This window comes from Lagopus leucura, unplaced genomic scaffold, assembly GCF_019238085.1.
Source record: "Lagopus leucura isolate 7727_CA_CO unplaced genomic scaffold, USGS_WTPT01 Super-Scaffold_100001, whole genome shotgun sequence".
Classification (NCBI taxonomy): domain Eukaryota; kingdom Metazoa; phylum Chordata; class Aves; order Galliformes; family Phasianidae; genus Lagopus; species Lagopus leucura.
This window is the reverse complement of record NW_024962262.1, coordinates 54,324,410-54,349,289: the sequence shown is the minus strand read 5'-3', so window position 1 is coordinate 54,349,289 and position 24,880 is coordinate 54,324,410. Positions and strand designations below refer to the sequence as shown.

Here is a 24,880-nt window from a genome sequence, read left to right as displayed (position 1 = left end):
TGACACATTATTTGATCCTACATCTCACAATCGCCACACAAAGAATGACAGAAATGAAATCTGGTGTTTTAAATGAGCCCTAACAGAATAACTGGGCTGATGCAAAGAAATGACAACTGAGATTTCTCAGTTGAGTAATGTAGAGTCAATCAAGTCTTTTCACATTATGCCCGCCTTCTATCTACTAGGACTGATCCTAAAATAATGCTGCCTATTTTATTAGGCTGTCACATGATGTCAGAGGCAAATGTTGGTGGCATGGCAGTAAAGGCTGAACCTTCCTGCCAATATTCCTTTACATTTTGTTGCCATGCGACAGACAGCAGCAGAAGAGCTGTCTGATAAAATGGCATAGTACATGGAAGAGTGTATGAAGCAAACATGTGGAATTGAATTCCTCCATACAGAAAAAATTACACTCTTTGACATTCATTGATGCTTGCTGAATGTTCATGGAGATCAAATAGTGGATGTGAACACAGTGAGGCAGTGGGTGATGTGTTACGGTAGTGGTGACAGCAACAATGGGTCACCTACTTACTTCATATGCACACACAATCCCGCTACCCATTTTCCTGAATTTTCTTCGTCAACAAGTTGAAGGGATTAAACACAGGATAATAGCTACAAACATTATTGGTCAAGTCTCTGAAAATACTGTTGCTGGAGAGCTGGAGCAAATTTCTGAAGTTTTGACTGTCTGATTTAGGTTGGCATGGAAGCAAAAAGCAGAAAATTATAGAATCATGTAATATCTTGTTTTAGAGAAGACCTTAAAAATCACCTAGTACTAAGTTACGGACACAGATGGCTCTCACTGGAAAACGTTGCCAAGTAACTCGTCACACCTGACCTTAAATGCCATCAGGGATGGGACATCCACAAATTCTCTGGGCCTGTTCCAGTGTCTCGCCACCCTCTAAATAAAGAGTTTTCTACTTACATTGAATCTAAATCTCCACTCTTTTAATTTAAAATTGTTACCCCTTGTCCAGTCACTATAAGACTGTGTAAAAGCTTGTTCTCCATCTTTTACGTGTTTCCTTGAAGTACTGGAAAGCCACAATGAGGTCTCCATGAAGGCTTCTCTTCTTCATAAGAGAGGTGTTCCACTCCTCTGATGCTCTTTCTGGCCCTATATTGAACCCACTCCAATCACTCCGTGTCTTTCATGTGCTGGGCTTCTCACAGCTGAATATAGTATTCCAGATGAAACCTCATGATGGCAGAGTAGATTGTGACAATCATGTCCTGTTGGCCACCCTTCCTTTGATGCAGCCCAGGATACTGTTGGCAAGTGCTCACTGCTAGCTCACGTCCAGCTTTTTACCCACCACAGCTTCCAAGTCCTGCTCTGGAGGGCTGTTCTCAATGAATTCTTCTCCTAATCTGTACACGTATCTGGGATTGCCCCAACAAAAGTGCAGCACCTTGCACTTGACCTTGTGGAAGGTTCATGTAAGTCTTCTTTTCAAGTTTGTCCATGTCCCTCTAGATAACATCCCTTCCTTCAGTTGTGTCAACTGCACCACTCCGCTTGGTGTCATCACCAAACGTGTGAGGGTGCATTCAATCCCACTGGCTAGATTGCTGACAAAGATATTAAAAGAGCACTGACCCCGAGATAGAGACCTGAGTGATCCCGCTTTTTACTGGCTTCTACCTGGACATAGCACTATTGTCCACAATTCTCTGGCTGTGGCCATCCACCCCATTTCTTAGCCGCCAAATAATTCAGCCTTCAAATCCCTATCTCTCCAATTTAGAGATAAGGATGTAATGTGAGATATAATATCAAAGGCTTAGAGAAGTCCAGGTAGACTCAATTGGTCTTCCCTTGTTGACTGATGTAGTCACCCTATTGTAGAAAGTTACCAGACTTGTCAGGCACTTTGTGAAGCTGTGTTGAGTTTCTCAGATCACCACATTGTCCTTCTTCTGGAAGTACTTGGCATCATTGCAAGTGATGCTGAATCTTATGTGGTAGGTTTTTGAAATTATAGATGTTATAAAAATTAATAGATGCCAGTAAATTTGTTAATGAGATTTTATCTTGGGTCATAATAATATTTAGTATTTGTTGTGCAGTTTATTTAGACATGTGCAAGACATTTACTTCAAGCTTATGTGTTTTTTGATTAAAGTATTAGAACGGCAAAAGTGAGAGCTGTTAAATGAAAAATAGCCACAAATAGTTTCTGATGAGCTCTACAGACACTATTTGTTCTGTACTTGGTAGTGATTGAGCTGTTATCAGAAGGCTGTGTTCAGCTCTGATGTTTGTACCTTAGAAAAAAAAATCAGGAAGTGTACAAGCCAGCTGCTTAAAAGCTTAAAGGAGAAGAATAAAAACAGGTGTCAGAATACGAGTGTTTAAAGCACCTCCTACTGGAAGAGTTCAGAGTGCATTTTTATTTTTTCTGTATGTGAGTGGTGAAGGCACTCACTGCAGATATTGGAAATGGAACTCATGACACACCAGCAGTTAGTGTTGTTGGAGAAAAGATCATCTCCTATGACCTAAGAAAAGTCTGCAGAGAAGAGTTAAGGCTACTATTGTCATTTTGACCTAAGTGCCAAAGATCTGAAGGACGATTCATACACTTCACCCCACAAACCTGAGGGCTTTGTGTTTCCTATGAACCAGCTGGTGGCTTTTCATTGTTGGATTTTGTGAAGTCATTTTGGAGCCTGACTCTTTAAGGTCTGGAGAAATGAGTCCATTGATATGGGGTAATGAGTTCCCTAAAAAATCACCAGTTGATTAGCTAAGTCCAATCTGTTTGGTGAAGGTTATGATAACTGAAAATATCATTTTGCGAATTTAATGCTTGACCAATTTTCTAAATTCACATTTCTAGAAGAGATCTGCAATGCACTGTAAAATTTGGTGGCAACATGGTTTTGTTCTACTGACACTTGTGTGTACTGAAGAGGTGTGTCTGCTACCTCCCAATCTGACTGATGGGTGTTACATTGCAGAGAGCACAACTGGCCCCATCTAAGCAGACCTTAACCATGACATTTTCCCCACCAGACAACAGATGAGCGGGTTCAGCTGTCAGACATCAGAGCAAGCAGGTGGTACCAGTTCCGTGTGGCAGCTGTGAACGTGCATGGGACAAGGGGCTTCACGGCACCCAGCAAGCATTTCCGCTCCTCTAAAGGTGAGTTTTGGTTCCCTACATCTGGAGCACATCTTCTGCTTGCTCAAATGTGGAGTGCTGCCTGTGTTTTTGTGGCAGGAAGTGGGGCTTTTGGTTGTTTTGCCGTTAGTTTTAGAAATGGTGTGAGGTTTGTTTGAAGTCTGCCCAAGAATTAAAGGTTAGTAGTATCATTATTCTTTTTATCAGTAAGAAGTCTCAATAAATAATCCTCCTTTTAGACATTTTCCATGCTATTGGTATCAAACAACAAGACCATGACCACGAAACATGGAGAATGATTTTCAGTGTTTTATTCCAAGAGATCTCTTATGTTCCTTTAGCTATAGGAAATTTGTTACTGTCATATGTTTAGCTGAGTACAGAAATATTTGTCACCTACATCTAAGTAATTGGAGCATCGTTATTTTAATGGAAATAGGGGCTGTCTTAATATGACTCCCTCCCTTTTTGCACTAATCATAAGGGCTTAAGGATAATAAGGGTGTATTTAGCAGCATGTTACTTTTCACTGGGAAGGAATGTTAGCCAGTCAATTAAGTGTTGCAGGAATTTTTTGTTGCTGTTGCTTGATTTGTCAAGGGACGTATGTGGGCAGTAACTTTGAAAACGGATCAGTAATTGGTACTGGGAAGATGGGAGCTCAAACAGTTCTCCCCTCCTGTGAAGTTTTTTTCTGATGTATTTTTGACCCATGTGAATTAGAGCTTTTCTAGATGACTTTTAAGCACTGTATCACAGGCCAGAAACAATCCCCAATAATCTGGGTGTGGTCACCCTCTCTTACAGTAGTAGTAGTAGTCTGGAAATAGCCAGACCGTGCTAGTTGGCTTTGGTGCCAAACAATGAGTTTTAGCAGTCTTCACAATATTACTAATGGAAATGAAGTTTATAATAGATAGACATGTCTTTGTCTTGGTAGTGACAGAATCTTTACACTTTTATAAAGAATACTTAGAAGTACACATTTATTTCTCCTGAAGAGTTGACTTGCAATATAAACAGTTGCTATTTATGGGTTTTCATGTTAGCTTTTTCTTTCTTTTTGGTCATAATCAATCCTAGAAAAAAATCTTATTGTAGGTACAGTTATATAAGCGTGCAAGTGCTTTTGATAATATGGATGTTTTAATTATTTACTGAATAAGTTTACATTCAACTCACATTCAGTTTACATTCAGAATTTTTAGTGCTATAACCTCGTATCTGATAAGAAGGTTTGTTGGAGTGGTCATCCCACTATTGCTGTGAAACAAAGAAAAAGGATAATTTTAAGAATTTGTTGCAATTTCTAGCATACAGTTTCAGTGACATAAAAAATGCAGTTCATCCAAACTGTGATGAGTTTACTGCAAGGACTCAGCAGCAGCAGTAGCTTCCTCTGATTTTTCTCTTGAAATGCAGTTAAATAGATATAGTGCCTCATTGCTGAATTGGGCACCAGCTTTCTTTTCAACTCACATCATGGTCAGTTATTTTTCTGAATTGCTAGAGATTTTCCAACTATTCTGCTTGAAAACACTACAACTGCATTTACATAAAGATATATCATGATAACACTGGGATTTTGGCTTGAGCATGACATTTGTGTAAAATTATGTTCCAAACACGTCCCTGATGGTTGGGCTCACCACAGGAGCATATTGTTCAAAACACCTACATTAGTAATGAATGTAAGAACATCTGTGTTAAGTCATACTGAACATCTCTTTAGCTGAGTATCTGACCGTATCCATAAATGGGTTTCTGGAGAACAGTGTGACAGCATAATAAGCATACAGAGATATTTCTTCAGAATAATCTCCTACCTGGCAGTGATTTTCAGGAGCTTGAGGTTTTGAAATGATTGTATGTTAGATACCAGAGCCCGCTTCTCCTGCACTCTCTGCAGTTACTCCTGAAGCATTGCTCTCCAGTTGTACTGCTCATGGCTGTCAGGTGGGCAGAGAGCACTTTGAGCACTTCTAGGACTTTGCAAGAAGTACAGAAGCTAGCAAAACATCCCCATGCTGTTACATAACAAATGAAAACAGCAGAAAATACACAGCTAGTTCTGTTCAAAAGTTGGCATTAACCCTCACCTACTGTTACCCTCACAATAACAGTTTTCAAATCTAAGCTCCTGCACATAACAGAACATTGTGAATTGCCAAGCAAACAAAAGGAATACAGTTAACTGTCAGCTCTGTAGTCAAAGACATCTTATTCCATCCATTCATTTGAGTATTTTAGAAGCTTTGTTATGTTAGTGGCTATTGCGAAGATACCATGTTTACCAGATGAAATCTGGAAGCATTAAGTGATTGTGGTGACTGGCAGGGATGACACTAGCTTGTCAGTATCTCTCAGCCTCCATGTCCCTGAGTAGGCACACATAGCACTAACAGTTATAGTTGGACTATTTATTACTACTTTGGAACTCAGTGGGAAGTGGCTGCCCCTGCCTGGCAGAGAGGCAAAAAAACTACTGATCTCATGTGCCTGTTTTTGGGTGCCAGCATCTGCTCATTCCTACAGAGCTCCTGCTGGCATATTTAACCTCTGTTATCGAAAAGAAAGGAGGATTTTGGCACCTCCCCTTCGGAAGTTTGCTAACTCTCTTTGGTACATTTGTGTGAAGTGTGGTCAGAAACTCATGTCAGTTCTTGTACTGTTTCATTATGTTGCACCAGAGAGCAAGAAAGGGTTTATCATCTTCATCAGATTTATTAACTTTTTTTTTTTTTTAAAGGAAATCCTTTGATTAGGAAATGTAACAACAATTCCTAAAACAGTTTCTCTCACAAGATGTTAAACCTTTACCAGTTGCTCATAAGTGGGGGCAAATGTGATATATAATCAGAATATTGGGAACAGTATGGAACCACAAAATTTCTGTCACTGAATATTTTAAGCTGTTAAAAAAAAAACATTCACAAACATTGGTGCCAAAATTACTTAGAGAGTGACTTACTTGTCTGGTAATTATGATGCTGTTTATGCTGTTTTGTGTCTTTTGCAAATGGAAAAATGTGATTTCTAAGTAGATACAACAAAGCAAGATTTTTTTAAAATTCAAAATAACTTTACATCTTCTGAGTTATTACATAACTTTTCTTTCACTAAAAAGCTCCTTATTGTCCAAATTAGTTTAATATCCCAGTCACAAAAAAACATAAAACTAGGAAGACTGAAGAGCATTTCATCAAGCATTTCAGCTATAAAGGTTCTACACCATTCTTCATCTACTTGTGTTTTGATTATTTATCTGCTATAGACGTTGATAGTCCTATACTGTGAACAGCTGAGGTGAAGGTTTATTAGCTATTTTACACTGCCTCATGTATTCATTTATGGAATCAGTATGTAAATAATAAATAATCAAAGTGACACTGCTGAGATAAATAATTTATGAAAGGTTCAAAGCATAAACTGTGAGAATTTTTTATGCTGTTTATTTATTCCTATAAAAGGAGACAAAGCGTTTATATTGGCCTATCTGGCATAGCTCTTCACAGGGAAAAAAGCGATGCTTTATTTTGCCATAATTTGATATACCAAAGTTACGAGAAATATAGAATAGATTATACATATCTCCTTAGAACAGATAGCCAGAAGGTGGAGTTAATGCAGCACCTAGGAGAATGAGTCCTTTCCTGAAAGTAGGACTCTGTACATGGATTTTCAGGTTGATACTGTCAGTGAAAATGGATCAAAGCTTCCTGGCATTCTTGATAGTGATTTTCACTTCATTTTTTTATTTTTTTTTAATTGTGTTTGCTTTCCTTTTCATCTTCCATTGAGTGACAATAATTTGCAGCAACAGCAAAAAGCTAGCAGAATGTCTGGCAGAATATTTTTGATCCCCAAAGATATGGATATACTTCTCATAGTTTAACTGATCTTCTCCAAGCTGTTTCATTTAGTTTGGAAGGAGAAGAGAACTGATCCTACAATCCAAAAATAAGTCTATTTAGGAAAGTTAAGAAAAAAAAAGCTATGATTCCTTTTTTCCCATTATGGGACACTGCATAGCCTAACCCAAATTGCCAGAAGATGTTTGGCACTAGTAATTCAGCTGGTATTTGTATAAGAGTTTTTAGACTATTTTTTCTAGCTTTTAGGTTCTATGATGACAGTGACCTCTCAATAAAAGATACTACTGTTACGTAGAGGAACCAGCATTAAGCATTTCCATATAGTATATTATCTTGCTGGTTTGTAGTTAGACACTGTGCTATTTTCACAGGCTAAAAGGGGCTGTAAGATCAACACAATGAGCACAAACCTGATCCTTCCACCTTGCTAAAGGTTTTTATCTTCACCATAAAGGCAGCTGCTAGCATACACAGGATGAATTGTCAAGCAAAAGGAAGCAGACAACATTGTTTTCACAGCACATAAGTACCATGCTGGATGAGATTTCATGCATGCATTACTGAGTGTTAGTAAAACCAGAACAGACACCCACTCCTGGCCATAAAATTCTTTCTGTTGCTCCTTTGAGACCAATGATTTTTTTATACTGCTGCACAGCTGGTTTATGTGTGCCATTTCCATTGGGCAAAGCCAGTCCTCTTACTTATGCCTTGGAACTGTTTAATAGTTGAAAACATGTCTGTAGAGCAGTTTCAGCAGATTTTTAGAGTTGGGATACTTACTGTTTAAAAGATAGTGATGGATGATCTATTTTAAGGAGAAAAAAATATGTCAGTAGAAAAAGTTTAAACAGGAGTCAAACTTGCTGTCATTTTTACAGCTCAGGATGGAAATTCCATGTTTGAATGTCATTATTCCTCTCTGACTTATATATTTTAAATCATTTATTGTTTTCATTACACTTGCCACATTTAAAGCTAAAGAGAATGTTTTGCAGCAATGTATAATGCAATTATTGTACCTACCTTGCGCGTGCTTTTTTACTGAGGTGGCAAGTTGCTTCTAGATCCTATTTGTAGAAAGAATTTTGTAAAATATAAAGTGTCTATCGCTATGTTTAAAAATATGATTGTGGAAAGATGTGCATTTTGAAATGGTGATGTGAGTTTTCTTTTTTTTTCTTGTATTAACAGCAAGGAATCCTCCCTTCTGGGGACTGGAGACAGTTTTTCTTGTGATGGCTGAGCAGCCAGCAAGACAAGCATTTAAGTCATTTGGGTATACTCAAGCCAGATACAATGCAGACAAATGCAGTACTTACTCCATATGCTGGAATAGCAGCCTCAGCCTTGACCTAATGAAGCTATCATTTCTAGCAGTGAGAAGTGATTTACTTGTCAGATGGCTGAGACCAGAATATTTTAAGATTTGAAAGCAGTTGTATGTGCCAAATTATAATATATATAAGGATTTTTCTTTTATTTGAGCTGTAGCATAAACAGCAAAGGAAAAGCTACAATTAACAGCACTCTTTCTGCAAACCAAATTATTCAATTTAATACTCGGATAAGTGCACTTAAATAAAATTTCAGAACTTTAAATTAGAAAAACTGGTCCTTCCAGTAGTTTAACTTTCACATATCTAAATTATACATGTGGGCAGTCAGTCAAAGGGGCCACAGGTATATGAACACAAATAGCAGAATGGTTGTTAGTTTTACAGTCATTAGAATTCCAGTTTAGCTTCATAATCAGGTTAACAAAAGTGTGAAAGCTCTGTAGTCCAGTACCAGTTACTAGACGTAGAAATATTTCAGCACAAAAGTTGTGTATGGCTTTTTGTGTCTGGATAGACATAAGCATAATGGAGTGCCTTGTAGAAGAATGAGTTTCCCATTATTTTTCCAACAGAATTGAGAAGGCTTAAAAAAAACAACAAAACAAACCTGAGTAAGCTACAATTATCTCATAAATATAAATAAATAGGCTGTATGCCTAATGAAGGAGAGTGTTGTTTAGGTTATATAAGACAGGCATTTTGCTTGCTTTCTTGAGTTTTAGGGATATTAAGGGTGTTCTCATTTTTTGAGGGTGCGGTGTTTTTTTATTTGCTTGTTTGTTTGTTTGTTTGCTTTTCTTCTTGGTAATAACAGAGGTCACAATATACTGCCTCCTTGCTATTCTGTCTTACTTCAGACTTTTCAAATGAGGAAAACATGAACGTTCCTGTTTTTCGGTGTGAAAAAAATTATAGTTCTGTCAGCTATAGAAGTGATGAGTGGTATAGAGAGACATAGAATTAGATGAATAAATTATATCATCATATGGAAATAATATGCAGTGGATTCTCAGCTGATATAAAGTGCTCGCTAAGTGGCTTCATATTTCAGGTACCCAGAATCCAGGAAATATTTTATTGTTGGTTTCCCAAAATCCAACAATAGTTTGTTAGTTTTTGTGGTTTTTTTCTCCTTTCTTGCACATGATTAAATGTGAAATTATAGTGCTTGTCAATGTTCAAGAGGGATTTGGATAATGTCCTTAGTAATATACTTTAACTTTTGGTTAGCTTTGATGATTTTATGATTCTATGATGTGGTCAGACAGCTGCACTAGATGATCTCTGAAGATTCCTTCCAACCATTGTGTTGTGTTCTGTTCTATTCTTATTTTTTCATCTTTGATCATTTTCTTGTTTCTGTGTTGGTCATTTCAAAATTAATGCCTCCTATTTATTTCCATGGAAACTGCAACATATACATATACAAAGAGCACACCGTGACTATTTGATATAGTAAACTCTCAACTACAAAGCACTATTTTTCAACAGTCACCGCCATTAGTTTTGCATTTCTGCCAGTGATGAATAAGTACCTGCATGCTACTCCATAAAAACCTGCCTCAGTGCACGTGACCCACTGTTTCCACAGCTGCTGCAGCAGTGTTGTTGCTAGGAGTATGTTGTCCACACAGTCCATCTTACATTGGTCTGAACAGATGAAAGTCAGAAGATGCCAAATTCAGATTATACAGTGGATATGGTAGGACAATCCAGCCAAGACTGGCAATGAGACTCAATGGTCTTCAAACTAGCATGCAGCCTGGTGTTATCATGTTGCAAGAGAAAGATTGTTGTCTTCTCTAGCCTGTCTCTGAAAATTTGAGTCTTCATCTTAGTCAGCAACATGGTATTGCAGTCAGAGTTGATGGTTTGTCCAGATTCCAGGAAATCCAAGTTTACCTATCCCTATTCCAAAAGACAGCGTGTATCACTTTATCCACTGTCTGGAACTTTTTCTTCAATGGGAAATTCACATATCTTCACTCTGTGAACTGCTGTTTTGACTCCAGCTCGTAATGGTGACACCACATTTTGTTACTGGTAACAGTGCGATCCTGGAAGCTGTCACCTTCAACCTTGTATTGGTTCACTGGGTCCTGACAAACCTGCATATGTGGTTCTTTCTGTTCCTGTATGAGCACCTGTGGGACACAGCCTAACGCAGATGTTATAATATTCAAACATTGCCACCATTGTTTCCAATGCATTTAAGCTTATATTGAACTATGTACACAGTTCCCTGGTTGTAATCCATCAATTCACATAGATGAGCTGATCAAGGTGCTCTTCATTCCGTGATGTGACAGCTGTGCAGAGTGTGGCTTGTTGTCCACATTGCTGTCGCCACTGCTGAAATGCACTCTGTGCTCACAGCCACTGTTTGGTCTCCATAAACATTCAGCAAGCATCAATGAATATCAATGGTTGCCATTTTTTCCATATGGAGGAATTCAGTTCCACACCTTTTCTTCATTCACACTTTCACTTCAGACAACATTTTGTCAGACTGCCACTCTGCTGCCAGCTGTTGTACTGCAGTGACATGTAATGGAATATTATCAGGAGAGTTCAATCCTCCTGCCATACCACCAACATTTGCCTCTGACTTCGTGAGCCAACATAATAAAATAGGAGGTGTTATTTTAGAGCAACCCTCGTAGATTATTATTTTCCCCAGCTTAGTCTACTATTTTTTTTTTTTTCTAGAAAATATGGTACTTTCAAATTTCTCACTTTTTCATGTCTGTCAATTGCAGAACTCCATCCTTTCTGTCTTGACGTCTATGACTGCTCTTCTTCCTCCTTTTAAAAGGCACATTTCAATGGCATTTGCTAGGTTTAGCAAAAAAATTGCTATTCATTTTCTTGTAGGGCCATACCAAAGAATTCTGAAGAAAACAAATTAAACAAATTTGTTTTTTTGTTTTTAGTTCTATCAAGAGTTTATTCTGAAGTACTATTTCATTTAACTTTTAGAATTTTGGGGATTCTCAGAGTATTTTGTAGACATGGAAGACATGTACAGTTATAATTGTTTAGGCTTATGTCAAAGCATTCATGAAGGCATACCCTCCAAAACACTTTAACTGTATCCCATATGTTATATATACATAATACATGATGTATGGTACTTGTGGGAGTTAACCTGAATAATTCACCTGTGGTAATACGATCAGTTGCACTTCAGGTTATAAATGTTTTACGGCCACAGTGCGTTGTCACATTGCATTAAAAAAAAAAAAAAAAAAAAAAAAGAACCCCAACATTTTAAGTTAGTGAAGCTGGATGCTTGAAAGGATTTTGGTTTTTTTTTTTTGATTCATTATTCTGATTATTGTGTCCAAATTTCATTTCTCTTCTACTTATATTATCAAGCACAGAAATAGATGATGAATTATGTTAGATAAAAATACAAGCTATTTATCGAAAACAAATTTTAGAAATTAATCTTCATATTACTTATCTCTTCCAAAACATGCAGCTTTGTATATATTTAAAATAGAGTGGTTAGCTGCTAGGTAAAACAATAAATGTAAGAACAGTGCCAGGAAAAAAAAAAATAAAACAATCCAACTTACAATCTGATTAAAAAAAAAAAAAAGGAATTAGGAAAATGAAGTTAAATTTCCAGAATTCTTAAACTCATGGGGTTTTTTTTTTAACAGTTACAGCCATTGTGTGTGATAACAGGACCATTCTTTACTGTTTAACTAAAATGACACACATGAGGAAACAGAAGCATCTATTGTTATTTAATGGAGACTCCTGTTAAATAAGGGGAATAAGACATTATTTCACATTTGCTGGTCTTTAAAAAGGAAATGCTGTCTTTATTAACCCTGAATGTGTTAGTTTGCATGACCTGGTGATGGAATTTTTCAGTGAGACCATAAGTCATAGGGATTATCTGATGAACTTAGTATGTCTGGAAAGTTCATTTAACAGCTCATTAACCATTATGAAGAGATTCAGGTGAACTGCACCATAAATGAATGCCTGATGTATCTTCTGCACACCTCCAGTTTTATTTCTGGGAATAAGTGGTGGCTCATTTGGCAGAAAGGTTTCATTAAAATGATTTTCTCAATCACATTGTATATCTCTTGGCTTCAACTTCATATCATGCCTTAATTACTACACATTTTCTTTGCATGCCTGAAATATTCTGATTTTTTTGAGCTCCACTGTTTAATTTGTTTACATAGTTATTTATTGATTTGTGTGTTTTCATTATATCTTGCCTGTAATGTTTGGTTAACACAGACACTTGAAAAAAGAACAAACAACTTTTTGAAGTATTCTTTCACAAAAGTGCTGGTAAAAGAAGTATATTGCCATATTCACTCTTTATAGCATTTTTTGTAATGTTTCCAAGGTTACTTAGATTGGGAATTGTGATTAAAAAGTAAGACTCAGATGACAGTGGATTTGACTTTCAAAAGCTCAGATGAAAAATTTCCACTTATTCACATGACTCAGCCATTATATTGTATGGTTGGACCACAAGGACCTAACATTCAATATTAGAAATTGTTGAGTAGTGGAACCTTTAACTATCTGGTGTCCGTAAATCTGGGGTTGGCACATAGGCAATTGAAGGAACAACACCTCAGTTAATATTGAACAGAAACTTGAATAGGGAAATAAATCACAGGGGTGGTTGAGTCTGCTGTTGTTATTAATATATATATATATATTTATTCTAAGGACATGTCTATGTCTATGATAGTGAATATCAGTACAAGAATTTGAAAAAAAGATTCAAACTCTAGAACTATTCTCATCTGACAGTTCTCTGACAACACAGACCAAAATATTTGGTGTCTCCAAGATTTTATTCTGTTCTTGTGAGCCAGGAGTTTTTACATTCACTGTGTATTTATAATAGTGAATGCCAGAAATAAGCCTAATGATTTATTACATTATGATGAAACTTTATCACATTTGTGAACATAGCAATGATATAGAATAATTATAATCCTACATGTGAATACATAATTGTATTTTTAGTAAAGTTTGGATTTGTAGAATTTGCATCTGTGAGAAATATTTGCCTGAATGCTCTTAAGTGCATTGAGAATGTTTAATACAGATTTTGTATGACTAGTAAATATATAAGATGAATATGATTTTTAATTTACTTAAGAGTGATCTTTACATATGATTTAACATTATTTGATTTTATTTTTAATTTCAGATCCATCTGCTCCACCAGCTCCATCTAATATCAGAATTGCCAATATCAGTGCAAACAATGATGGAACTGTTAACGTAATGATTACTTGGGATCTTCCAGAAGAGCCTGATATTCCAGTGCACCACTACAAAGTTTTCTGGAGCTGGACTTATAGCAAATACATGATCCCAGCTAAAAAAAAGAGAAGGAAGATTACTGATGGGGTAAGAAAGAAAATGGCATATGAAACAGAAATATGACTATGTATTAATTCTGGAACATTCAAACTTATTTCTGGCATGAAATAAACAGAGTGTAAGTAAGAAAAATGTGATAAATTGCAATAATTTCAACTGCTTGGAAAGTAATTGACTTAATTTTTAAGATCACCAACCCCACAGGCAAATTTGATACCTCAATTCCTTTGCTTCACTGAACTCAAGGAGAAAAGCAGACTTCTGTCTTAGAATGCAGGCAAATATAAGATTTTGCAGGAGAGATGGATAGAAAGTTCATTGCTTTTTCTCCTCTAGAGTGGGGTTTATTTTATCACGCTTCTGAAAGATGGAGTGGGGTTTCATTTAAGAAACATTAACATAATCTGTTGCATTATTTTTTCAGTTTGTAAACAAAAGGCACCATTATATAGAATAACTATTAAATAATCAGTAGGGGCCCAAGGAAAAGAATAATAAACATTTAAATAATCTGTTGTGCCAAAGATGTGACATATTTCATAGCAGCAGTTTTCTTTTGAGATTTTTGACTGCATTAAGTCTTGCTGTCATTTCCTTAAGCATACTGCACAGTAACTAAAAGTAGTTAATAGAGATAGAAATGTATCACAAATAAAAGTCTGGACTTAATTATCTGGAATCACTTTTATTAATGCATTTCCATGGCTGTGTTAACACTGTGTTTTGGCTCTGGTTGACTGCTTGCACTCTGATGAATGACAGCTATTGAGTAATAGTCCCTCTATCCCTTAGCCACCAAACCCTGCAAAACATGAAAGCAGGGTGGTTGTATTCTTGTTATATTATTATGAGTTGTATAGGACATAGCAGACCCACCACTGGATGAGCACTGTGGACCCATCCCTTCTATGGGAACTGATAGGGTTCAGGGTCTAGAGGCTGCAGCCATCATCACTAGCTCTACAGTGGGAAAGAGGGAAAAGGAAATATACCCACCACTGGAAATAATGTGGATTCTTTTCAGCAACCGTGATAACTTGTGTCTTTGTTTCTACTCAAGTCAAATACTTAGGAATAGAAAATCCACAAAGCCGTAGTAAACATACACGGAAAAGAAAGCTCATTCTTGCAGTTTTTAAAAATCACATTAGCAAGATAGGAGTAGAGTTGGATGTTAATAGGTAGTAGAATTTATGTTTCTGAGGAAAGATTCCATTGGCTTCCTAGCATTAAAGTAATTGGGAACAAGGTCCGAACTTGAGTGTGAGGAAATTCAAGAGAACCAAAATGTATTTCAACGGAAAGGTAAACTCTTAAAATATCTTTTTTGCTCATCCTGCCCCAAGGCCAGATTGAATGGGGCCCTGGGCAGCCTGGTCTAGTATTAAATGGGGAGGTTGGTGCCCCTGCATGTGACAGGAGGGTTGGAGATTCATGATCCTTGAGGTCCCTTCCAACCCTGGCCATTCTGTGATTCTGTGATTCTGTGAAACTGTACAGCAATGAGATTTAGACTGCCCCCATAGGACACTTCTCAGACTATTGCTTGCCAATGAATATTATAGAAATATTCATTCTAGAAATCAAAACTAAGGAAAATATAAAACAAGGTTAAAAAAATCTTGGTTTTAAAAGAACATTGACAATTTTCTTTATCCAGATTTTGCCTTTAGAAATAGACTAGTTCAAATTTAGTCTAATACAAATCATTTTATAGTTATTTCTCTATGGAAATACTCAAATAATTTGAGTAAAATGTTTAGAATTATAGTCAGTAGTAAATATTTCTGCACAAACAAATGAACATCACTGATTTTAAACACTTGATAATCCCATAACTGTTAAATGTGGCAGTATATGGTTATCTTTACTCTGGATTGATGGCTAAACTTCAGTTTCACAATGAATTGCATAAAGAGATGGATTCTTCTGTCTGAGACATAGGCTAGAAGGGCAGTTTTATAAATATTTAAAAAATATTTACAAACGTAACGTAAGAATATTGAGTAGCCTTGTCTCTTCTTTGCAATATTATGGGAAGTATTTCAATTTACGGATTATTAAACATGATTGTCCTATTCACATACACTTCCACTAAGTTGTATTTTTCATTTTTTGTTTTTCATTCTATAGAGGAAAACAATCCTTACCAATTAGCAGATTCTTTGGATGGTTGGCTTGTTGTTTGTTCGTTTTAAAAAAACATTCTATAGAAAGTACTAACAAAAGTACTGAACACTGTATGTAGCTGTTTTCAGACTAGCTATCTTAAAACTATACAAATATACAAATATAATTACAATCTTAATTTTGCCCTAAACTGTAAGTAACTATATTTGCCAAGGAATTACTGAAAGTCTGTAAATGTCAATAAGGTTATATATAATATAACTATATAAATATATATATATATAACTATATAGATATATATATATAACTATAAAAAATGACAAAGAAGAGTACAATGAAATATAGTTTTAAAGAAGCAAACTTTTGTTCTCCTGAAGTTTATACGTAAGTTTTCTAATTTCAAAAGAGTAGCGTGCCTAAGATAACAATCCTGGTTTTAATACAAAACTGTTTTTCAGTAATGCTATAACTTTCTTATATATATATATATTCTCTATTATAGCCCCAAAATTATGTGGTCCTGGAGGGACTCCAGCCCAACAGCAACTACAATGTAGAACTACAGGCAGTAACACGCTGGGGTCAGATACGCCTTAAAAGTGCTAAGGTTTCTCTTCATTTTAGCACAGCACAGGACAACAGGAATAACAGTGAGTAATTGTATTCAGACACCTGAATGCTTTATCTCTTCTTTAACTGGAATTTGAGTGTTTTAAGTAGTGATTTCTTAAATTATTTTCTTTAAGCTGGCTGTTTGATAGCAGAGTAATCTCATCTTGATGAAGTTGAGTAACCTTTTGATGTTAAATTTCCTATTTAAAACTTGATAAGAATTTTTGCCTATTTCTTTTTCTTAGTTGCTACTCACCTTAAAGAAACACAATGAAAATGGATGCATTTGTACCACTGTGATGTTAAGACTTGAAAAATGCAATATATCTATAAATCCTTGCAATATTTCTTACTGGCTGCTGTAAATTTATTTCTGTATCTTTCTCTTACCTGGACAGTTTTGACTTGCAGTGCTTTTCAAAATCCTGACTATTCTGACTAGCCTATGAATTCTGGTTCTTGGACCATTTATGTTGTAGAAAGTGAGACAAAACATTGACTCTTCTATTAGAGAAACTTAATTGTTTTTTGCCTGATAAATAGATTCTCAAGAAATTATTACACACACAGACAAAAATTCAAATTAAAATCTTGATATCTTTAGAGGTCAGATTAAGATATTTAAAACTTCACATGCTAAAGCAATGCTTGGTTCAGCTTTGTTCTGGTAAGTGGAAAAGAATCCCAGGTGCCATTATTATGCATTATTATGGCATACAGCCAAAGTAGCATTAAGCAATTCGAATTTCTTTCTCTCATTTTATTATGACAGTGTAACTTAAAATTGTATCTGAATATGAGAGTAAACCAAGTCTTAGTTAAATGTTTTTATAATTGCAATACAATACAGAGTTACTGTCTTAGCTTCTGATACATCTCTGATTAATCAATAAAGCAATAAAGCAAAATTCTGATAAGAAGATGCTAGGGATAGCATTTCTAATATTCTTTCCCGATTGTTTCATTTTCTATCCATTTACTTCTTGATTTTAAAGTACAATCAATTATTTGGCACCATTTTCATAACATTACATTACCCTAAATAGCCTCATCTAACTAACCGATGGCTATTTTTACTGGACCCTTCTGCATGTATATTCTGTTTGGAGATGTATAAAATACTTTAATTTCTACATAGGACTGATCTCTACATCTACAATTGCTTCCTGTTTTAATGCACCAAGAAGATAAAACAGACTTAAAATACATGTCCTTCCTTTCTCTCTATTAAGCTCACTTTTACAACCTTTTTGGGCCATTTTAGAGACAGCAAAGGGCCAAACTTTGGTATCTTGAATGTACTGCCTTTTCTTGGAAGTCATAGCAGAAAATGAGCTTGAATCTGCACAGTGCGGACACAAGGCAAGTTTATGTTAAATCCTTGGTGGAGCACTATATAAGTGAATACAGAAATTTTGCCTTTCCACTGGCTCACCTTGATTGTACCTGTGTTTTCTGGCATTGCCCACAAAAATGACCTAGTTTTCAGGAACATGCATGATATCATACTACTGTTATTTTGCCAGATTAAATAACAGCTCCAAGAAAGAACATGTAACTGAGTCTACTTTAAGTAGAAATAATGTCCCAGGAATAGGCTGATACCTGAATTTCACACGAGTCCGAGGCAGGGCTTTATTGGGGAAGCTATTAATTTTTTTCCCTCATTTTACCATGATAATAGCCTTCTAAATTTTCCCTTCTTGGAAGCAAGACTAATTAATCAACTGATATTCAGCAGGTTTTATTAATTAGAGCTGATGTTAGGTTATAGTCTTTCAAAACATTAAATGAAGACTTTCTGCATAATGCAGTCTCTCTAAACTGGAGCTGGTATAACTGAGTTTGTACTTCGCCTGTGTAGATGTCATTCCTTACTTTTTCTTTACAATAGGAAAGTGTTTCACTGATGGTGCTGTATCAACTCTCTCTGATATTGCTGATATGTCAATAATGGGGTTATGCTGGGAGAGGAAGACTTCTGTTTCAATTCTCTCTCCAGAACACTGGTTTTTTTTTTCCTGAATCTGATGCAGATCACCTGTAACCACATTATCCTCCTCTAAGTCCTCTACCAAGTGACATTTATTCTACCAGTAATGACTGGTGGGTTCATCGTTTTATGTCCACATCAGTGATTCGTCTTTCCTACCGTGTTTAAAGTCCCTTGAATAATCAAAAGTCACTTGGATAATCTACCCACTCCTTGCCCCTTTTACTTAATAAAAGTCTATCAGTAGTTTCTGTGAAAGTTTATTATCTACATAATTTTTTGTGCTTTATTTCACTTCATTATATTGACCTTTTCAACTAAGAGTTTAAATGGCTGCTGTATTGTTTTTTAAACCAAATTAGTACTGCATTCAGAATATTTTTGATTGCAAATGTACCTCAAGTGTATGAATGCTACATTCAAAGTATGACCATCCATTTACCTAATGAGCAGTATTTTCTTTTTAACTGCAAATCTGTGCCTGTAAGAACTTGAAAAGACATATTTGTTTTACAAGAGAGTACTTCAATAATAATATAGAAAAATCTGAACATACTTTCTGTTAAAGCCTGTGGATGAAAGAATTGGAGATTATTTGAGCCCAAACTGGTGATACCACACATTTTAGTCAACAGAGCATTCTACTGGAAGTATGTTTGGACCTATTATGAAAATAGCTAAATCATGGCTTATGTGGAAAACCAAATACAATCTGCCCCTAAAGGAGATGCAAATAAATCTGAATTAATCTTCTGACTCTCACTAAAGTTAGCTAGTTAGAACCACTTCTGCTTGAGGTATTTTTTGATAATACTCAGAAGCAGATGGAGAAATCTGAAAAAATAATTGCCTGAAATATTATCTAGGACAGGACATTCGTGCCCCCTCATCATTTGGGGAATTTTATGGCCTTTGGGAAGTAGTTCCAGAAGCACCATTCCAATTTTGCAGTAGTCCCACTGTCAATTGCTCAACTTGCTGTGGAATTAAGGTCTTTTTTTAGGTGGCTGTTCATGTTGTCAGAATATAATCAGTCCATAGCCCACTGAAGTAATTTAGTCCTATGGACTTCTATGAGCTTTGACCCTGGCCCTCTGGTGTTATCTTTCCTCGCTCTTGAAAATATCTTGCTTCACTGTATTCATGTGCCTCTGTTCTGGGAAATGCAGCAAGATTCTCTCTTTCTTGATCAGTGTATGTAGTATATAGTTTAAATCAGTGTTCCTGTTCTGAAATTGGAGAGAAAACAGCAAAATACAATTTTTTTTAAACTAAAATACTTTGAAAATAAAATACATTGAAATATACATAACAGGTTCAAGTTTGTATTTTGCTCTATCACTTTGTGATTTCCTTTCAGATAGCATAAACACTTCGATGACCTTGTGAAAGAACATACATGAATCTGGTAGATTTACTTCAGTGTAAAAGAAGCAAGTAAAAAAGTAAAAATGTATCAGATTCTCATGATGATTGTTGAAACTTAAGTCTTTTTCTCTCAAGTATACAGCTAATAATTTGCCACTTCCCAATAATTGGAATCTTCAATTTTCACTTATATCTAATATTGATTGAATTAACTACAGGGTTTTTTTGTTAATCTGATGCAAATACTGTCCTCAATCAGAACTGTTATATTTGACAGTGTGCAATGAAGTACATTTTGAATCCACACTACTGCCTCTTAAACTGAAAACGTTTAGGAGTACTGACAATACTGCTAAATATTCATAAAATGTTACCAGATGAAGAGCTTGATGAGGGACATTGCATTACCATTGCTTGTTGGAAGGCACACATATCACGGGATTTGCTCAAAGTTCATTCTGCTCGTACAGTGTTTTTCTAAGCATTCACTGTTCACTGTTGGAGACAGGAAAGCAGGAAAAAAGATCTTTAATCTGACCACAGTGTTCTCATATACCATACCAAAGAGCTATATTTACTTTGATGTAATAACCACATGCAGCCTCTGTGGGTTACACTCAATCCTGTCCTCAGGTTTTTGGCTATATTCAAATACTTTGCAAATATAAAGATGATGAATGATTGTATAGAAGTACAGCTAGATACCATGCTTATTGAAAAAGTCAGACTGTTAACTTCTCTTATTCCTGGGAATATAAATGTACTCCGTTTACTTATGATCCTTTTGAAAATTTAGAGAGCATTTTCATATTAGTATTGGTGTGTCTTTTTCGTCTCTCCAAAATATCTTTACTGAATTTCGAACAAATCATGTTTTTCAGCCATATGGACCATTTGTTTTTTATAGTTACAATAATTTCATTTAGCTAAGATATTAAAATAAGGTAGGATTGTGTTTTTTTCTGAATTTAAACATTGTTGGCATTGTCATTAGACAGCACTGTATTAAATAAATAATTTCTTTATTTTTCTGTGTACTGCAGATGAGCAGACATCTGCTGGGAAACCTCCAAAAGGACTGGTAGATCCTTACCCAAATTTTCAAAGAAGAAAACCCACTCGTTTTCTTAAAATTGGAACTCCTTTCTATCAGGACAATCAACTTCAGGTTAAAGTCTACTGGAAGAAGACAGGTTTGTCAAATTTTTGTTTTACTGTTTTTTTAAGGAGGAACTCTCCTAACCTGTCTCAGAGTTGTAGAACATTGTTATAATATTCTGAGCCTCATTCAATCATTTGAAGTCAAATACAACATCTATCCTTCTATCCCTTCACCTTCACATTAGAATGAAACATTGCCTCTTGTTATGTCTGCCAGAAAGAAATTATGTGTTAGCTACCTAAAAATTGTAGTTAGTCGTGTTGGAGTACTGAATCTTCTCAGAGCTGAGATGATTTTTGGTTCAGAAGAAATTGCTTCTTGTAAATAAATAATCAGAATTTGTCCTTACGTTACAGAACTTTTGTGACTAGGCATGTAGTCTCCCAGGTATGTGGTCAAGAGATCTCAAGTGCATACTGTTCCCATGTGGTACTGCTTTGGATGCCGCTGCAGCATGACTTCCTGGATTTTGTCAGTTGAGAAATGAGTCAGAAAATGAGTCTGTATGGAAATCATGTAGTGATGTCGCAAAATCTAAACTACAGTCTGAACCACAAAATTTAGAGCTACAGTGGTTATGTGAGGGCCGTTATAAGCTTGATGGCAAGCTTTATCAGTCACTTTGAATTAGAATAGGAAAAAAAGTTTGCCAAGACCACAGCAAAAATTTGTACATTGGTTGTCTACTAGGCTACATGCACCTTTTTTTTTTCTTGCAGAAAATCTAGTGATGATTTTGTCTAAGTCTTTAAAACTGGAGGAAAATACTGTACATTTTAAGTATCTAATCAGATTTAGAAATGAAAAAAAAAATTTTCCTTTCTTTCCCTCCAGGAGCATACATTTCTACATTGCTCTAGCTTACCCATAGCAGCATCATATGTTGTTATTTGAAAATACGCCTACTCTATTAGTGTTTTAACTGGAAGCATCTACAAATAAAGCAGGAGCACATGCATAACATTTTTGCGTTTGAAATAAAGGGCTACAAAATAGTAACTTATTCCTCTGGAATTTTTCAAAGAATTTTAGAAATACTTAGTTCTGGGGGAAGGGATTAGGTTTATACAGCACCATCCTAACTTGAGAAAAGCTATATAGCCATTCAGCTATCCTATGTCACATTGGGTAGTGTGGTTTATGAGATGTAGCTTTCACTTTTTAAAAAGTGTCTACCTGTTTAAATGTATACATCTCTTTCCCTGCTGCATGAGATTCTCTTAAATATTCCTCCTGTAAAAACTTTGGCTCAACCTGACTGTGTACACACTTTAAGTTTCTGTCCTTTTCTTGAATATATTTGTTTTATAGATTTTCCCATTAGAATTTAAATTTTGCCTGACTTTGTGGAGTGCCAAGATAATTTAAAGCTTAAATAAAAATTGAAGCATTTTTAATTATGAATGGTAAGTTTATGTAATAACATGCTTTCAGTTATCCAAAGTGAGATTTATGTATTTGGAGCTTTATGTCAATAGCCTCAAACTTTATCCTTCTGAAAGCAGGTTGTCAACAAGTCGTTTCATCTGCTTTTATAGTCAGAAAAGCAGATGACTTTTGAAGCAGTTGATCCCATACAGCAGCTAAATAATCTTCTGTAGTTGCCCGTGTTCCTTATTGAGTACTAAAGGGACCTAGATGATCAGTTCAGACTTGACAACTCATATGTAGAAAACCTAGAGATACCTCATATCTTTCTGGTAACAGGTTCAATACTGAACAGTCTGAACTGAAAAAAAAAGAAAATGTCTCAAGATTCAAAGTAGGTGTCTTGAACTAGTTCTTCTCTAATGGTAATGGTAGATTAGCTGTCAAGCGTATGAGTAGACATTGCATTGTGAATGTCTAATGTTGGCATCTAAATCTGGAGCTGTTTTCTACATTGTCACATACCTGAAAGTCATATTTGTGTTAAAAACTATAAATGTATATAAAAAGAAAAAGTTAATCAGCATTCTTATAATGCAAAGTCTGAAAGTATTGCCTCCTGTTTTATTATGTTGGCCCATGATGTTAGAGGCAGATGTTGGTGGTAAGGCAGTAGAAACTGAACTTGCCAGATAGTATTCCATTACGTGTTGTTGTTGTGTGATGGCAGCAGAGGGGCAGTGTGACAAATTGATGTCTGACCTGGAGGTGTGGATGAAGGAAAGGGGTGGAATTAAATTCCTCCATGAAGAAAAAATGGCACCTATTGATATTCATTGACACTTGCTGAACATTTATGGAGAGCAAACAGCGGATGAGAGCACAGTGAGGCAGTGGGTGGTTTGTTTCAGCAGTGGCAGCAGCTGTTTGTAGCTGTTGTAGTTTCTGTGGAAATAAATAGGAGGAATTACTTTCAGAGGGAATTACATTGTTGAGATGAGTTGATGGGTCAAAGGAACTTAGGAAAGTTTTTACTGTTTAGAATTAACTGTTTGGAACTAGTGTAATCCCCACCACTACAAATCATCAGAGACAGATATGTCACACATCATTTAGAAATGACATAATTTGACTTCTTGTTGCTTTTACTTGAATTGCGAGCAATGTTCTAGCTGACTTCTTGAGTTACTTACTGTACAGATTCTGGTTTGAATCTCTGTACATCCCGTTATACCAGGGGGACAACCAGATGTCCAGTTTGGTTATGTGGTGGGAGCCAGCTCTGTCACATGCTTCAGTCCTATAGTGGAAGATGTCTTCATTATTCTCTCATAACAAATTGTGATAGCAAATATGTGTGTAAGAGGGGCAGAATATGGAAGTTTGTCAGATTTTCTTTTTTTCTTTTTTTTCAACAAAAATTTCCATGTTCAAAGTGACAGCGTATTCAATAACTCAGCAGGAGCCATTGCCTTATGTGAAACTGAAATATAGGTAATTACCTCCTCCTTGGAAGATAGCAACTTCCATGAGCTCTGACAGGGGTTTGGAGTTGAGGATGTCATGGATGAGATACTGACTGAAAATTTACAAGTGAGGATGTGCTCAGAGCAAGTTTTTTTCATTGTGCTTGTGGGCACAGCAGAAGGAACATATTTTCTGTATCTTGTCATAATGAAAGACAGCAGTCAGAGGAAACAGCTGATTTTGGAACTGTACACGCACTTCTTTGTCCTTTATAAACTGCACTGTCGCTAGTTGTGTTTAGGGATTTGTAGGAGGTATGTGATTGCAGCAAATATAATACTAAGATATACTTCAGTCTACTGTATGACCTGATGTCTAGGTTGTTTTCATTGCAAATAGGCAATCAGAGTTCAAATCCTTCCTGACAAGTAGCTGACCTCTGATTCCTACATGATGGATGAAAGCAAGCAGGAGTCCCTATTGATTACTTTAATGCTATCATTATTTTGTACATTACTACAAAAGTGATCAGACAGTGGAAGTACCACTAGAAGTACCATGCTGCTAGTGTCGAAGAAGCAGTTGAACAGTCTGAGATATAGGTTTTGAATTTGGAATAGTACTGTGTGGAGCCAGGAGTTGGACTTTGTGGATTCCTTCCAACTCAAATTATTCTGTTCAGTTTTACTATTGAAAGCTATTATTTTTTTATTTTTTATTTTTAACAGAAATACAGTCTTCTTACAGTCCTGAAATAGGATGTGTGAATTTAAAACAAGTAGCGACTATGAAAATATCATTAAACTATGGAAAGTATGTATCTTGATAATGTTGAGAGTTTCCATGACATAAGAAATAATTCAAGAAATACAAATATGAAGCTTGAATATGTTAGACGTTTGTAAATTAAGTAAAATTTCAATTGTTTGTAGCAATCTTTGCTTTGTCTAGTTTGCTTGTAAAGATTTTTGGTACTTTCTGCAATGGATTTAATGATCCTAAACAGAGATGATTGCAGTGATGATGATATAAATATGTTGTTT

At 35.8% G+C, this 24,880-nt stretch overlaps 1 protein-coding gene across 1 annotated transcript in view; it reads left to right on the top strand.

The window, feature by feature from the left end:
• ANOS1 (anosmin 1) overlaps positions 1-24,880 on the top strand; it is a 131,078-nt gene that overhangs the window by 83,137 nt on the left and 23,061 nt on the right. The window contains exons 6-9 of the mRNA XM_042868410.1: positions 3,038-3,167; positions 13,562-13,764; positions 16,370-16,517; positions 20,884-21,033. Of these exons, the coding sequence (XP_042724344.1) occupies positions 3,038-3,167; positions 13,562-13,764; positions 16,370-16,517; positions 20,884-21,033 (631 nt within the window). The remainder of the gene's footprint in view (positions 1-3,037; positions 3,168-13,561; positions 13,765-16,369; positions 16,518-20,883; positions 21,034-24,880) is intronic.